This window comes from Lytechinus pictus, chromosome 2 (genome assembly GCF_037042905.1).
Source record: "Lytechinus pictus isolate F3 Inbred chromosome 2, Lp3.0, whole genome shotgun sequence".
Classification (NCBI taxonomy): domain Eukaryota; kingdom Metazoa; phylum Echinodermata; class Echinoidea; order Temnopleuroida; family Toxopneustidae; genus Lytechinus; species Lytechinus pictus.
In genome coordinates this window covers 51,800,700-51,816,509 of record NC_087246.1, presented here as the reverse complement: position 1 = coordinate 51,816,509, position 15,810 = coordinate 51,800,700, and the positions used below count along the sequence as shown (strand labels likewise).

Genomic DNA, 15,810 nt, shown 5'->3' with positions numbered 1-15,810 from the left:
GGGCTACTTTTTGAGCTTAACAGCCCAATTTAGTTCATTGTAATACAGTTTTATACATTGGACCCTATTAGATATTGAGGGTCTCGGCGTTATTATACCCCTGCCAAACAAAGTTTGAAGGGGGGTATATAGGAATTAGTCCGTTGCAAATCTTGCGCATCGAACTACTTCCTCAGTTTTTAACAAATTCTCATGAAACTTGGCACACATATTGGTATTGGGGTAAAGATGTGCAATTGCACTTTCTTGTATGTGTCAGAAATTGTGTTGCCATGGTAACGGTATATAATGGCAAAAATAAGGTTAAAAATTTGCAGTTTGAATTCTTCCTCAGTTTTTAACCAATTCTCATGAAATTTGGCTCACGCATTGGTGGGGTAAGGATGTCCTAGACACCTATTTTGTGTGTGTCGAAAATTGAGTTGCCATTGTAAAGGCCCCCTCACACCTAACCCAATTGCCTGAAATATGCCTTGCGATGGCTGGCGAAAGGCATTAAAAAAAAAATTGTTTTCAATGGTAACTGATAGTAAATCATATTTACCCTTCGCGTTTGGGTACGTACACCTTCTGAACTAATAGCTGCGATTATCAAATTCGCGCGGAAATTTTGAAAATGATTAAAATTTCCTAATGAATTGAAAAATTGTTGGTCATCTGTTTGAAATTGATCTCTTATTTAGTCTGCAGTAATTGTTTATTTATCATTTGTGTGTTATTGTTGCGCATAGCTCCCTCATTTTGCTTTTGCCAAAGTAGACCGATCTCGAAAGAAGCCTTAAGTTAACAAAGTAACACCACAAAATTTGAGTTGCGCATGGAAGCGAAGATACTATGACAAACAGATTTTTGCTTGCCATCTTCTATGCAAATGGAAACCAATACGAACTTTTACAAAATTTCAATAGTGATACATACACAGAGACAAGGCTATGAGACAAATTATGGTTTGCGAATGCGAGCGAATGACCAGACAAATAATTTGGCGAGTTCTGAGCTGCTCACTGTTGCTGATAGTGCGGCATCCTGTTGTATTACTGCTGCATGTAGGCCTATCCCCTGCCAGCAGACTGCCAGGGACTACCAGGAGGTGGATTGGGCATCCAGTTGAAAGGGTGGGGCTACCAATCGCCATAACCACCACAGGCACCACTACTGGACTGCTGACTTAATTGCATACCACTGCCATGAGACTTCTTGGGCATTGGTGGCACTGTCAGCAGCAGTGCTATATTGAGTTGTGCAGATGAGATCACTTGGGGCATTCCACTTTATGTGATTTATGAAAATTCACAGGATTTCAGATTTTTTTTTAGTTTCCATATGTTTACTAATCAGAAATAAAGCTATTAAGAGGATCAGAGAAATTCTTTTCACACTTGGTCTTTTACAAAAATTAAATTAAATTTCATATATTAATTAAAGATCATTATTAAAAAGTTAGGGTACCCGTAACTCTATCTCCTGAAGATGGACAGTCAACCTGCTGAAACATCTTCTCATCTGCTCCTGTTCTACAATTACTTAGTACTGTACCACTTGCCGAGTCAAGTGAGCCATGTCTCATCTCTCCAACTCAAGCCAGCTTTCTCTCATCTACTCGGGTTTCTCTCAACTCTCTCAAATTCAAGCCAGCCTTCTTCTTAAGCCTCTCATCTTGCCTGCTTTGCAAGCTGTCTAATCTCTTTGGTTTACAGTCCTTTTTAGGACTACACTCATTTCCAAAATAGATACTTTACTTTCAAGCCTCCACTCTCTCATCTCTCTATTTCACTTCTACTTTTATTCACTTTCTCTTAGTCCTTTATGGACTTTACAAATGATGTAGATTGTCTATACCACCATGCAAACCTTCAACCATCATCTAAATCTTTTCTGATTGAACAGTTCACTTCACTGTATCCTCAATTATTTGTGTCCTTATTTAATGTATAACGAAATTGATTGTCATAGTAATATTTTGTCTTGATCATTTTTATGAAAAAAATTGGCAACCCCACTCCCTGATCTCTTTTCCTCAGATTCTCTCTGTGAAACTGACTGGGTTTATAATGACGGAAACTGTTATCTTTTCGATGAAACTCAGAGATCTTGGGAGTCAGCAAGAGAATATTGTTCTGGATTTGGTGCTGACTTAGCAAGCATACATAGTGAAGAGGAGAATACATTTATATTTGGTAAGAATTATAAGTAAGGAGAAAAGGACAGAGAGACAGAGAGCGAGCATAGAGATAAAGTATTATAAAAATGTGCCTGTCACTATTAAAGAAATTAGAATGAAACTTCATTAAGCAATACAATTTTATTTGAATACCCAGACAGGGCACCAAAATGAAAATGACAAATCTTATACCAATCAAAAGCTTGTAAACCACTAAACACAGCAAATGCAGGCTTTACGCATTTTCACGGCTTACCATCTGAGTATTTTGCTTACAAATAGCTCCAATTATCAGGCTTCGAGAATATGCTTTCTTGTGATTTTCACAGGCCTCAAGACCTCGATGTCATGTTGTTATTAGAAGCATTGTGATTCCATAGGTTTGTACACAGAAAAACCAAGTGATTTTTCTGCTTTTAGATTACACATTTTGTTTTCTTTGCTTCTATCACATAGAGATATCATAAATATATTTTCCTGCAAGGTTGAATTGATGAAATCTACAGCTTTGGAATAGTTTTTGCCATATTTTATTTCTCACTCTTTTGATGCAGCTTTCCGGTTCAATCTGCATTCAGATTATGTATAAGAATTTTTCCTAACAAAGTAACATAGCAATTTAGGCCTTATAAGAGTTGTAGGTTTCCATCTATCTGAGAGCTGAATAATTGTCTGTGCCGTTTTCTTCTTTAAATAAAAAAAAAATCAAATTCATAATGAAAAAAGCAGAAAATCACCCAGTTTTTTTGTGTACAAACCTATGGAATCTCAATGCTTCTAACACAACATGACGTCACGGTCTTGAGGCGGGTGAAAAGCACAAGAAAGCCTAGTGTTTAAACCTGTTAATTTTACTTTTTCTTGAGCAAAATACTTGGCTATCAAGTGGTTAATATGCAGTGGCGTAACTACGGGGGAGGGGGGTGGGGGGGGCATGTGCCCCTCCCCCATTGGCTGCCCCCCCCCCCCAAAAAAAAAAAGGGAAGAAGAAATTGTATATTATATTTTATTATGTTATCTCATTTATATCTATATATATTATATTACATAAGAAATATTTTTGTCATAACTTTATGAAACATAGTTTGCTTAGGGCCTGTGTGTTCATAATTCCTGGTGCTCACATTGTCTGTTTAATGAGATATATAATCCTTTTGTACTAAAGCATCCCGTTTTGAAGTCAATATACACCAAATGTATTTCCTTGCACTTTAAGTTATATTTGTTTTATTTAGTGACATATGCTTCTTTTTCATGGCTACTTAAAGTCATTGTCCCCTTTTACGGTCTGAATATAAAACATTTCCAGTCCACTGTGAATATGCATAAAACTTATATTGTTGTACTATGTTGTTTATATATTTCCCATTTGTCAATTTCACTTTAAACTCCGGACTGGACTTTTAAGTAAATTCTGCTACATTCTAGTCCCCAATTTCAAAGCTTTACTTCCAACATGATGGATCTATGTTTATGTTGAGTTTTATTATAGAATCAGTTAAAAATGAAAATTGTTTAATATCATTTTACATTGAATGTATTCCTCATATTTTTATATTTAAAACAAATAAACTGAAATTTTGATTTTAATTTTAAAGAAAAAAATCATTTGTACGTAGCATGATGTTCGTTTAAATAAAAGCAGAAAACTACAAGAAACTTATTGCTGGTTTGAGGAAGTCCTTTTGGCATATCCACATGTAAATTCATGCTCTCTTTGATGCGGTATTGTTTTTACAACAGTTCGTATGTGTAAATATAAGATAAACATGTACTTTAGAGTTTAAAAATAAAACCTGTACCCCAGGCTAACCAATTTTCACTAATCAAATATATTTTTTTCCATTTTATTTCAGGATCCATTGAAAGTCATTCATGGATAGGAATAACTGATATGGAAAGTGAAGGAGTGTATACCACTTTTTCAGATGGAACCCCCATTGACTTTGAAAATTTTGCTGGTAATCATTTTGATTAATAGAAATAAACAAACACTCTTTATTATTAGGTTTTTTGTTTTAATAAGTAATGCATCTATACATTTATTGCCATTTTATACCAATTAATTTTTGTATATTTGTAAACCCCAACTAGTGAGGAGAGCTTCATAACAGAAACTAGTTTTTCTTTTAGTCATCCTTAGGCACTAGTCGGTGGTAATTTCTTCATCTTGTACATATTCTTGTTGTCTTTTGCCTGGAAATAAAATGAATAAATAAATAAATAAATGCTGTGACTCATTATTTTTTTTTAGTTTAGGGATACAAAGTTCAAAGTAATCCAAAACTTGTTTGCTAGTTAGTGAAGCATACTTGTGTGATATTATAAAGTTGCTACTGTACATGAATTTGCTTTAAAGAATTGATTGCTTTTTTTCTTTAAAAAAAATCTTTTACTCTTCCAAGTCATATTGGTAAGTTTCATTCAGAGAAATCAACTTTGTACAAGAATTATTTTTTATCAAATAATTTGTTGTCATTTCCTTTCCTATTGCTCTCAGAGTTACTATAGAATATATTTTTATTTTAACATAGCTAACAGCCATCAAGATGAAAGTCGTGATTGTGTTAAAATGAAAAGTCCACATGGAGAATGGACTTGGAAGGGGTGCTTGAGTTCACAACATTCTGTATGCAAAAAAGCCCTTGCTGTAACCAGTATTGTTCATCCTGTGACAAGACCACATGCCACAGTACTTCCCACCTCTACCTCTGCTACCACTACTGACCATGAAACTTCTTCTATTCATGCAACGACTACAACGGCAAGCACTACCGGAAAAGCTACAACCCCATCAGTGACAACATTCCATGGCCCAGAGTTGCCTGCAACAACCCAACCTTCTACAACAGTTTCTGCTTCTTCAGAGTCAGCTCATGTGGTGCCGGGTTTAAAGTTTTCAAGCATTACACCGACTATTGAACCTAGTTTCATTATCATGGAGCTGATTATGTATTCCAACTATGGTAAGAGTTCGAGCTGTGATGAAAATTAATGTAGTTAATGTACTTTCAAGGTCAACTTTATCCCAACAATATTTAATAGTTAATATTTGCTGATGTACACAAACCAAATATGATTAGTAAAATTGTTTATCAAATTGTCTTTATTGAATATAATTTTAAAAGGACCCCACATTATTCAAAAACTTGTACATGCTGCATATACTCATCATACATATGTCTGAATCTAAGGCTGCTGTAAATAATATTTTTGTCTTTTTTCACTTGATATTCGCAGAATCCAGCCTTGATAACATCTTCCAGGTCAACGACACTATCCTTGTTATTGCAGCTATCTTTGGCCCCTTTCAACCGTTTTCATCTCAGATCATTTGGTCTATCACAGACCATCTATCAGGTGAATCAATTGAACATACAGTCTTCTCTGAAGATACAGTGCTCGTCAGATTCCCAGTATCTTCACTTTTTGCCATTAATGCAATTGCTGTCGGGACCACCCTCAATCTCACATCTACTGTGAATGCAACAGTACTTCCCACAATAAACATTCTCTGCCCTGCTCATATCTACGCTGGCAGAGAAGTTTGGTGTGCTCTTCTGACAGATGACATTGTTGAGTTTTCCAATTATACCTTCTGTTTCAATGGTAGTGCTTGCTCGACTGCAAACCCAACTTATTGGTCTTTAGCTGACATCCCCGATCCCTTGATAGACAGCACTTCTTCTATGGAGGGACTTTTTGCCAGCTTTCAAAATCATCTGTATTCAGAAGTTGGATCTTATACGGTAACAGCGGAGATATTTCAAATTTTGGCCTTTTCAGTTCAAGTAAGTATCCATCTTTATACATCTAAACCATTGTAAAACTGTTTATTTTGACACTTGCATTTCCATTTGCATATAATTTTTCTAGATAAAACTTCAGCTTTAATCCTGTTTATGTTTTGATTGAGTACAATTTTACAAACTATACTGTTTAATTTTTATTGCAAGAATTGTATATATGGGAAAGTAATGAATGAATACTCTAAATTGGAAATGAATGATGGAGATGGAGGGTTGAGGTTAAATATCAGTTGAAAGGTGTGACAATATGACAGTCTAAATCTGATTAGTATCCATCCTATGATTAATCTGGTGAGCGTTTCATCAATATTTTTGTCTGACAAGCTGTCAGGTCTGATAACCTTACTTGATTTTGATTGGCTGAAGAGCACTGTCATGATTAATGGTGGATAAAAATCTGACAAGTCCTTCAATGAAACACTTCCAGATGTGCTTTTCTGTAGGCTTGACTGAGGTGAGCTATTCAAAAGATAAATCTTGTGCTCTCTCCTGCATTTCTTCTTTGTCGGGGATAGACCAACTTAGTGTAAGGCATAAGAACAAAATGTAATTGTACATCATATGCTTCTTACGCAGGTAGATGTGACTGAGAAACCTGAGTGTATAAGGAAACTTGGATTTGTGAATGGGAATGGCAACAGCACACATCCTGCTGGATTCCTCAGAGCATCTGACATTGGCATCTCAGCCAACATGGAACTTGATGAAAAATGCAATGACCCTATGACCTCTGACTTCAAGTGGTGGATATTCACATCTGACGAAAATGATGTTGCAGTGATTGCCTTCGAAAAGATCACACATGTAAATATATTATTTATATATATGTGTGCATGTACGATTGATTTGACAATATGGTTGAAATTGATTACTTGGCATAAAGTATGTGATATGAAAATAAATGTTATTGAAGCATGTTTTATAAATACAAACTGAAAAGTATAATCGTTCTACACTTAAATATTCTTTCAATGCAATCGCAAAAAATCAAAATCGCATTCTTCTATAATTTGGCCTTAATGAATCCAATATATTCTATTGTAAGATCTGGGAAAAAATATTGTTGAGATGGTCAAACATTATGGATGTCAAAAATTTAAAGACATTGACTGCTTTTATAATGAGTCCGTTACAAACATATATACAGTAGTTTTGTAAAACATTTTTTACATGTTTCTGTACATTTTAACTAAATAATTTAAGAGCTATTACAAACCGTACAATTGTAATTTCTTCATTGCTTTTACCAGATTCCTCAAGTGACAATTCCACAAGGAACACTCCCCTATGGTATTCATAGCTTGCATCTCAAAGTTGAGATGAATCATAGAACATCAGGAGAGGTCACTGGTGAAGAAAAGATCATCACCTGGCTTGAAATCCTGCCATCTCCATTGGTAGCAGTAATCAAAGGTGGAGCTTCTCGATCTCACGGTAATTCCATCAGAAATTCTTGACTTTTATCCCCCCCCCAGAAATCAATTCAAGTGAAACAAGTTAAAAGCTCTCAGATCCGATTGGTAAATAATGGCAGGAATCATACAGGACTACCCTCCACTATCTAAGTTAATGTTCACTACTTGGCTAAATAATTATTAAATTTGTTTTGCAACCTGAAGTATTCCTTCATGAACACTTGCTTTTAGACTTGTTTTATAATCTGTTGTTTGTGTGTTCTCATTGTGTGCATATATTTGACCTGAGGTCACTGTAATTTGTGAATGTCTGAATTTCTCATTTATCTATAGGTGTATCTTCCAGTTTGATAGTAGATGGATCAACTTCATATGACCCTGATGTCACCGATGGGTCATCCAGTGACCTGATCTTTGTGTGGTACTGTGTAATGGTTGATGGTGAAACCATGTACTTGTCTATTGATGAAGCAATGCAAAATACAGGTACAAGAAAACAACCTGTATTCTTATCTTATTTAGTTGCCGTTTTTGAAAGAGAGAGAGGGGGGGTGAAATATGGCATACCATGCAAATGAAAATGAGCTGTATGACACTTTATGTATCTATGAATTTGGTACATTAACTACAGTATATTCTTTATCATAAGCTTTAGACCGCTGGTAAAAGTTGTGTCCCACCTTCTCTTGGGTTGCTCACTACATGCAATATTTCACAGTGGATTTTCCGAGGCAGCCACAAGTGGCTTGACTTTTTTTAGAAGCTGCCTTTTATCATGACAATTAATGAATTATTTACATGAATGTCAAGATGGCATCCTCTGATGAAAAGAAGAATAAAATGTGTACATTATTGCAATATCAGTAAGAAGATTGACTAGGATCAATTCAGAGAAAATAAACTTGAATATTTCCTATCTTTTTTCTTCTCATAGATGATGCCTGTTTTGAGGATGAAGAAATCTTGGAAAACTCACCTTCTTCCAAGGTTGAAATAATGTCCAGCAAACTGAAAGCTAATGTAACTCTGAATTTTTGGCTCATTGTTTCCAAGGAAGGAAGAGTGTCCGGTTCAACTCAACAAAGAATCCTGTTGACCCAGGGGCTTTTGCCAGAAATAGAAATTGAGTAAGTCACTGAAGACATCAGATCATTTACAAACATCTTACATGCTTGTTAGGAAGTAGATATGAATTCATAATTTTGGACTTAGTATTAAATTTACAGGATTTTTTCAATGTTTGAGAGCAAATTCTGGACTGATCAGAATTGGTCAATGTTACTATCTACTACTGATGTGAAAACATTGGGATAAGAACCATGGATTTGTTAAGGAAAAAAGTAGTGAAACAACAAGTGGTCTAAGTTTTATCTTGGCTGCATAGCAGAGCAAAACTATAGGCGCTGCCTTTTTGATGGTGGTGGTGACGGCAGCGGCAGCGGCAGCGTCAACATTAAATCTTAATCTAAGGTCAAAGGTCATTTAGGGTCAACGAATTTTGGTAATGTTGGGGGTATTTGTGAAAATGACATCATAACTTAGAAACTAAAAGGACCTAGTTCATGAAACTTAGACATAAGGGTAATCAAGTATTGCTAAACATCCTGCTTTGGTTTCAGGTCACATGACTAAGGTCATTTAGGGTCAATGAGCTTTGGCCATGTTGGGGAAATCAATATCGAAATCTTAACGTAAGGTTAAGTTTTTGAAATGTCATCATAGTTTAGAAAGTATATAGACCTAGTTCATGAAACTTACACATAAGGGTAATGAAGTATTACTAAAACATTTTGCCTGAGTTTTGGGTCACATGACCAAGGTCATTTAGGGTCAGTGAACTTTTGCCATGTTGGGGGTATTTGTTGAATTACCATTGTTATAATGTCATTTTCAAAGTCAGCACTGCTGCTATATTGAATTGGGTAATGCAGGCGAGACTGCCAGAGGCACTCAACTTGTAACTAGTAGACTTGTCCTTATTAACATATAGTTTTGATATTGTTCTAAAAATGAAATTGATATTTTAGTTGATATCATTGTGTGGTGTTTGCTGTCACTAGTATTGGGACAGGAAGCCTAAGAATCGTGTCATTACCCTTTTCTGTTCTGGCATTCTAGTCGTTATATTGCTTTTATCCTTTCAATTGTCAATTATTTTTTTACTTTTTTATGTTTTATTTGCCAAATGAAATAGGGAAGTTGTACAAGACATTGATATTTTTCAATTTTTCTGTACTGTCTTGCCATGGTAATGGCATGTTACATTCCTCACATAAGGTTCTTGTGATAGAGTGATGTATTTATCACCTTTAATAATACTTCCATTGGAAAAATTGGGTCAGTAGGGCTTGAACAACAGATACTAGATCTCAATAGAGTCATTGAACTGCTTGAAATCATTACTCAGCTGCTTTTAAAATATTTCCTTTGTTGCATGCAGGCTGTATTCCCTATAAAAGGAAACATTAAAAAGATATTTATTATTGATTCCACTAACTGTAATCAAGTAATGACATCTGACTGGCTGACAAAAAATGGTCTATCAGTGACAAGGTGTTTAATGAAGTAGTGTGCTGTCTTCTGTAGATGTGAATATATAGATAGAAATTATTAAGATTTTGTATTACTGTGGTAATAATATAGTACTGCTATCATTCAATCTAATTGGTTGAGATGAAAATTGCTGATCAAATGCTTTATGAAGGTATCTGTCTTTGATATCTATAGAAGATATGAACACATTTTAATCTTTATTGAATCTTTGTAAAGTTATGTGAAGATTTGAGCCAACAAACGTGAATATATTATCTGACCAGATGAGAAAATTTGAATTGGACTCACAGTCACAATGACAAGATGTCTCAAGAAGCAGTTTGCTGTCTCCTGGAGATGTGAATATAGCAAATGCATATATTAAAATTTCATAATACTGTAGTTATAAATATAGTAATATCATTGTATCCAATTAGTTGAATAAAAAAAAAATTCTAGTGAAAATCACTGACCAAATGCTTTATGAAGATATCTGTCTTTGATATCTATACGAGATATCATATGAACACATTTTTATTTTTTTTGACTTTATGTTAAGCTATGTGAAGATTTGAACCAACAAACATAAATATATGATCTGAATAACTGAGAAAATTTGTATTGGACTAACATTGACAAGATGTTTCATGATGCAGTTTGCTGTCTTCTGTAGATGTGAATATATAGATAGAAATCATTAAGATTTTGTATTACTGTGGTAATAATATAGTACTGTTATCATTGTATCTGATCAGTTGAGATGAAATGTGCAAGTGAAAATCACTGACCAAATGCTTTATGAAGATATCTGTCTTTGATATCTATACAAGATATCATATGAACACATTTTTATTTTTGTTGACTTTATGTTAAGCTATGTGAAGATTTGAACCAACAAACATAAATATATGATCTGAATAACTGAGAAAATTTGTATTGGACTAACATTGACAGGATGTTTCATGATGCAGTTTGCTGTCTTCTGTAGGTGTGAATATATAGATAGAAATTATTAAGATTTTGTATTACTGTGGTAATAATATAGTACTGTTATCATTGTATCTGATTGGTTGAGATGAAATGTTCAAGTGAAAATCACTGACCAAATGCTTTATGAAGATATCTGTCTTTGATATCTATACGAGATATCATATGAACACATTTTTATTTTTGTTGACTTTATGTTAAGCTATGTGAAGATTTGAACCAACAAACATAAATATATGATCTGAATAACTGAGAAAATTTGTATTGGACTAACATTGACAGGATGTTTCATGATGCAGTTTGCTGTCTTCTGTAGATATGAATATATAGATAGAAATCATTAAGATTTTGTATTACTGTGGTAATAATATAGTACTGTTATCATTGTATCTGATCAGTTGAGATGAAATGTGCAAGTGAAAATCACTGACCAAATGCTTTATGAAGATATCTGTCTTTGATATCTACAGAAGATATGAACACATTCTTATCATTATCGACTGTATGTAAAGTTATGCGAAAAATTTGAACCTTCAAACCTGAATATATTATCTGACCAGCTGAGAAAATTTGTATTGGACTAACAATGACAAGATGTCTCAAAAAGCAGTTTGCTGTCTTCTGGAGATGTGAATACAGCGATACATTTATTAAGACTTCATATTACTTTGGTAATAATATAGTACTCTTATCATTTTATCTACGTGGTGATAAAATTTTCTCGTGAACATTGCTGACCAAAATGATTAATGATTCCTGCATTTGGTATCTATAGGAGATATGAACCCATTTATAAAGGTTTTTATTGACTACATGTGAAGCTTTGTGAATATTTGAATCAACAAACAAATATATTATGAAAAGCATTTTTTTTTAAATAAAAGCAGAATATTGTTTCACTTTCTCATTTTCTAGGTGTAGATTGTTTTTGATATGGATGCTCCGTGGTCTGATGCAGGCGCGGACCCAGCCAGATTAGACACAATACCATTGCAGGGGCCATTTTTTTAAAACAAAACCCGGCCTCCCATTATTGGTATCTAACCCAGCTGGATCCGCACCTGGGCCCCGTCTTACAAAGAGTTACAATTGATCCGATCAATCGTAACTATGGAAATCCATCAATGTCATAATTTTCTCTGAAAAATTGGCACAATGTCCTTTGTATGCAAAGAGAAGCACAGTGAATTTTCAAGAAAACAATCAATACATAAAATATACAACATAGCTAGAAAATACTTTGAACAAACATGCATAATAGATGTTGACGTTGCTGTCCGTCCATAGTTGTGATTGATCGGATCAATCATAACTCTTTGTAAGACGGGGCTCGGGTCTGATGAGTGTACATCTCATAGATATGTTATCTTTGATAGTGCAGCTAAGTTAGCTATCAATTTATTTTTATATAGGGGTAGTCTTTCATTGCTCTATGCTTTATTTCAGGGTATTGACAAGGGTTTAAATGACATCTGAAATTTAAAAAATAATGTAACTATTTTCTTATCCTTATTTGCAGTTGCATCAGTAATTGCAACACCTACTTACTAACAGCTGAGCGTCTTGTCCTGCATGCCTCATGCAGCAACTGTGACAGTGGAGATGTGTCTTTTCAATGGACTCTTCAGTCAGATGATAGCTCAGTTATAAGTGATTTATCTACCCAGACTACCACAGGCCTTGACCAACCCTACCTGGTTATCAAACCTCATACATTTGATTCCTTTTCTGAAAGCACTGGCATTGCTTTACGAGTTACAGGTAAGTAGTGGTAGGGTAGGTAGGAATTGTGATTTAAAAGCAGGGAAATAGGTCAGACATTGCAATTGTTTGATTCTAAAGGTTGTGCACCATTCCAATTCTATATGCTAAATTTGAAGTACATCAATATTACATCACAAATGGTTACGACTTATTAGTTATATACAGTGCGTCCCAGAAAAAAGGAAACCGGGAATCCCACATCTTTTTTCTTCAAAGGCAAAACAAGTATGATATTTCATTTTCATCATACATTTCAATTAATCCTCTTTATTTTGATATCTTATACGTGACAAACACTTCAAGCATTTATGAGCGAGACGAGTTTGAAATTTTAATGTCAAGATCAGGCTGCGCAGAAAAATTGGACAAGATTGGTTTGTGATATGACAACCATGCTTATTCGACAATTGGCTCATTAGCATTTCTTTTGTATTTGTCAAGTTTCTCTCAATTCTGCGCAATTGTTTCGGATAGGCCTCAATATTTATTGTTTTTAATCTGCCATGTGTAAATGATATGCTAAGCTGTTGGTCTCAAATTAAAGATGAGATTTCACTCTTACCATAGTTATCAAATTCATAGTTAAAACATGGTTAATAATTGTGAAATCTATCTCTGAAAACAGGTTTTCTTCTTTGTGGGACGCACTGTATAGTGAAAACTGTGCATAGATCATAATGTAATAGATTTATCACAATCAATTCCTAATTTCAAGAACCATTGATTTAGACATTAATAACACATTTGTTATTTACTTTAAAAAAATGTATATATTATTTCATGTATAGCTGGGGCTAAACTATGTGTATGTTCTAAAATGAACAAATACCTAACTGAAAACAACACAGAAAAAAGTAAGGACCAGAGACAAATATGTACTATTTTGTTACTATGAAGTTTTGCTGAGGTCAAGATGTGTCTAAAAAGTGAATTCCTTGACTTTGCTTTCAATTTCAGGTGACCTGTCCAATTTCACTTCAGGCGGCTATTCTGAATTAAGTGTCCAACTCAATGCTCCACCCACATTAGGCAACTGTTCTGTTACACCCACAGAAGGTTATGCCTTACAAACTGACTTCACTGTGACATGTCAAGGATTTACTGATGTGGATAACCCCCTAACTTATGAGATTATGTTGTACAGTGGTGTGAATGTTGTGGATGGAGACTTCATTGGTATTGGAGAAGGTAAATCATAAGATAAACATTGATCACAAAAATTATCACAGAAGTATATGATTAGTGCAAAAATGTATTTATTGTTAAATAAATTTTGTGTACAGCTCTAGATTAAAAGAAATAAAGATCTAATTGTAAGAGGTAAAAAAAATGCAAAAGCAATGAAATGCCATTGTAAATTGAAAAATTAATCTTTAATGGAAATATACATGTGTAATATATTCAAGAAATACATGTATTTGGCAAAGAGGATTTTGCACAAATGTTTGAAATGGGTAGAGAAAATATTATAAGCATTTGTAAAAAAATCTTAAGAGAAATTTGAGTTAAACAAAAATTTAAAGTGGTGGATGATGTTCAGATCTTTATCTACATTTTACCAATTCACTTGGTTTGGATAAATTAATTTCCTGATTCAAATCATTTGATTTTAAGAATTTAATTTTCACAGTGACATACTACGTTAGGATTATTATGTATAAGACACTGTTTGTTTAGAATTTGTGTAGGTCAAAATTGTAGAATCATATATAGACACATCTTCTAATACTGATTACTATGTTGAACATTTGCACAGGTTTTCAACTATATGAAGGCAGTGAGTCATCACAGGATGGTTTCAATCTACCAGTTGGAGATGGTGCACATGATTATACTATCCTGTTTCAGGTTAATGTGAAAGACAACTTCATGGCTAGTACATCAGTGTTCTTTACATGTATGGTGAGTGTAGTATGTTACTTGACTTACTTTTCTCTGTTCTAACTTTTGTCATTCTGTTCCCAATACAGTGCGTCCCAGAAAAAACGAAACCAAGATTTAGCGATGATTTATCATAACTTAATCACAAATAAAATAGACAAATGACCTACCAATGTAAAGCTTAGAATCTCCTCTTTCATCTGATATTACTTAGATTATTTCTCCTTCACGCATGAGTGAGCAAAAATAATTTGAAGAGGGGATACCAAAAAGTCATTTGGCGGGTTGTATCTGGCTTTCAAAAGGAAAACCACATTTTAAAAAGTTCAATATCTGCTCTTTAATTTGATACCTCAATTACAGAAAATGGTCAAGAAATGGCAAAGTTCTGGTTATTTGAAATAAGGCTTGAATTTCAATAATTTCATAAAATGAAGAGGTTTTACAGGCTAGCGTTCAAACTCACTCGACACTCCGTTTTGTTTACGATCAGCCATGCATTAAGTCTTTTGTTCACCATGCGATAGCTTCTGTGGGAAACTGGTGAAAACAGTTTATTTAATGAAATTAGGGAAATTCAAGCCTTATTTCAAATAACCAGAACTTTGTTATTTCTTGACCATTTTCTGTAATTGAGGTATCAAATTAAAGAGCAGATATTGAACTTTTAAGACATGTGATTTTCTTTTTGAAATTCAGATACCCCCCGCCAAATGAGTTTTTGGTATCCTTTCTTCAAATTGTTTTTGCTCACTCATGCGTGAATGAGGAATAATTTAAGTAATATCAGATGAAAGAGGAGATTCTAAGCTTTACATTGGTAGGTCATTTGTCTATTGTATTTGTGATTAAGTTATGAAAAATCATCGTTAAATCTCGGTTTCGTTTTTTCTGGGACGCACTGTATAGTGTTTTTTATCACACACACCTATAACTGAGGTTATCAGCTTTGCTTTTTCTTTTCATTATTTTGTTTGGTTAATTCTGTTTTGCATTTATTTTATTGTTAAATGGTAAGGCATGATTGCTTTCTTGTAAAAATAGACTTCTTTTGGGTTATCAAAACCTATCACCTTTGAATTCAGGAAACAATATCCAAAATGGGATTAATATGGAACTTTTTATTTATTCCTTTTTTACTACAATCCAGTCTCATATTTTACATACATTGTCTAGAATTAATTCATATTTTAAATACAAAATAATCAATGGAATGTAATAATTTAAAGTAATAAGGTCACAGTAACTATAGACTTTTCAA

The 15,810-nt window shown here is 33.9% G+C and overlaps 1 protein-coding gene across 1 annotated transcript in view; it reads left to right on the top strand.

Moving 5' to 3' along the window:
• Positions 1-15,810, top strand: part of LOC129277971 (polycystin-1-like protein 2) — a 34,159-nt gene that overhangs the window by 6,116 nt on the left and 12,233 nt on the right. Inside the window, exons 3-13 of the mRNA XM_064095685.1 lie at positions 2,022-2,177; positions 4,018-4,122; positions 4,696-5,127; positions 5,402-5,956; positions 6,551-6,774; positions 7,221-7,404; positions 7,719-7,871; positions 8,320-8,512; positions 12,424-12,665; positions 13,626-13,856; positions 14,425-14,570. Of these exons, the coding sequence (XP_063951755.1) occupies positions 2,022-2,177; positions 4,018-4,122; positions 4,696-5,127; positions 5,402-5,956; positions 6,551-6,774; positions 7,221-7,404; positions 7,719-7,871; positions 8,320-8,512; positions 12,424-12,665; positions 13,626-13,856; positions 14,425-14,570 (2,621 nt within the window). The remainder of the gene's footprint in view (positions 1-2,021; positions 2,178-4,017; positions 4,123-4,695; positions 5,128-5,401; positions 5,957-6,550; positions 6,775-7,220; positions 7,405-7,718; positions 7,872-8,319; positions 8,513-12,423; positions 12,666-13,625; positions 13,857-14,424; positions 14,571-15,810) is intronic.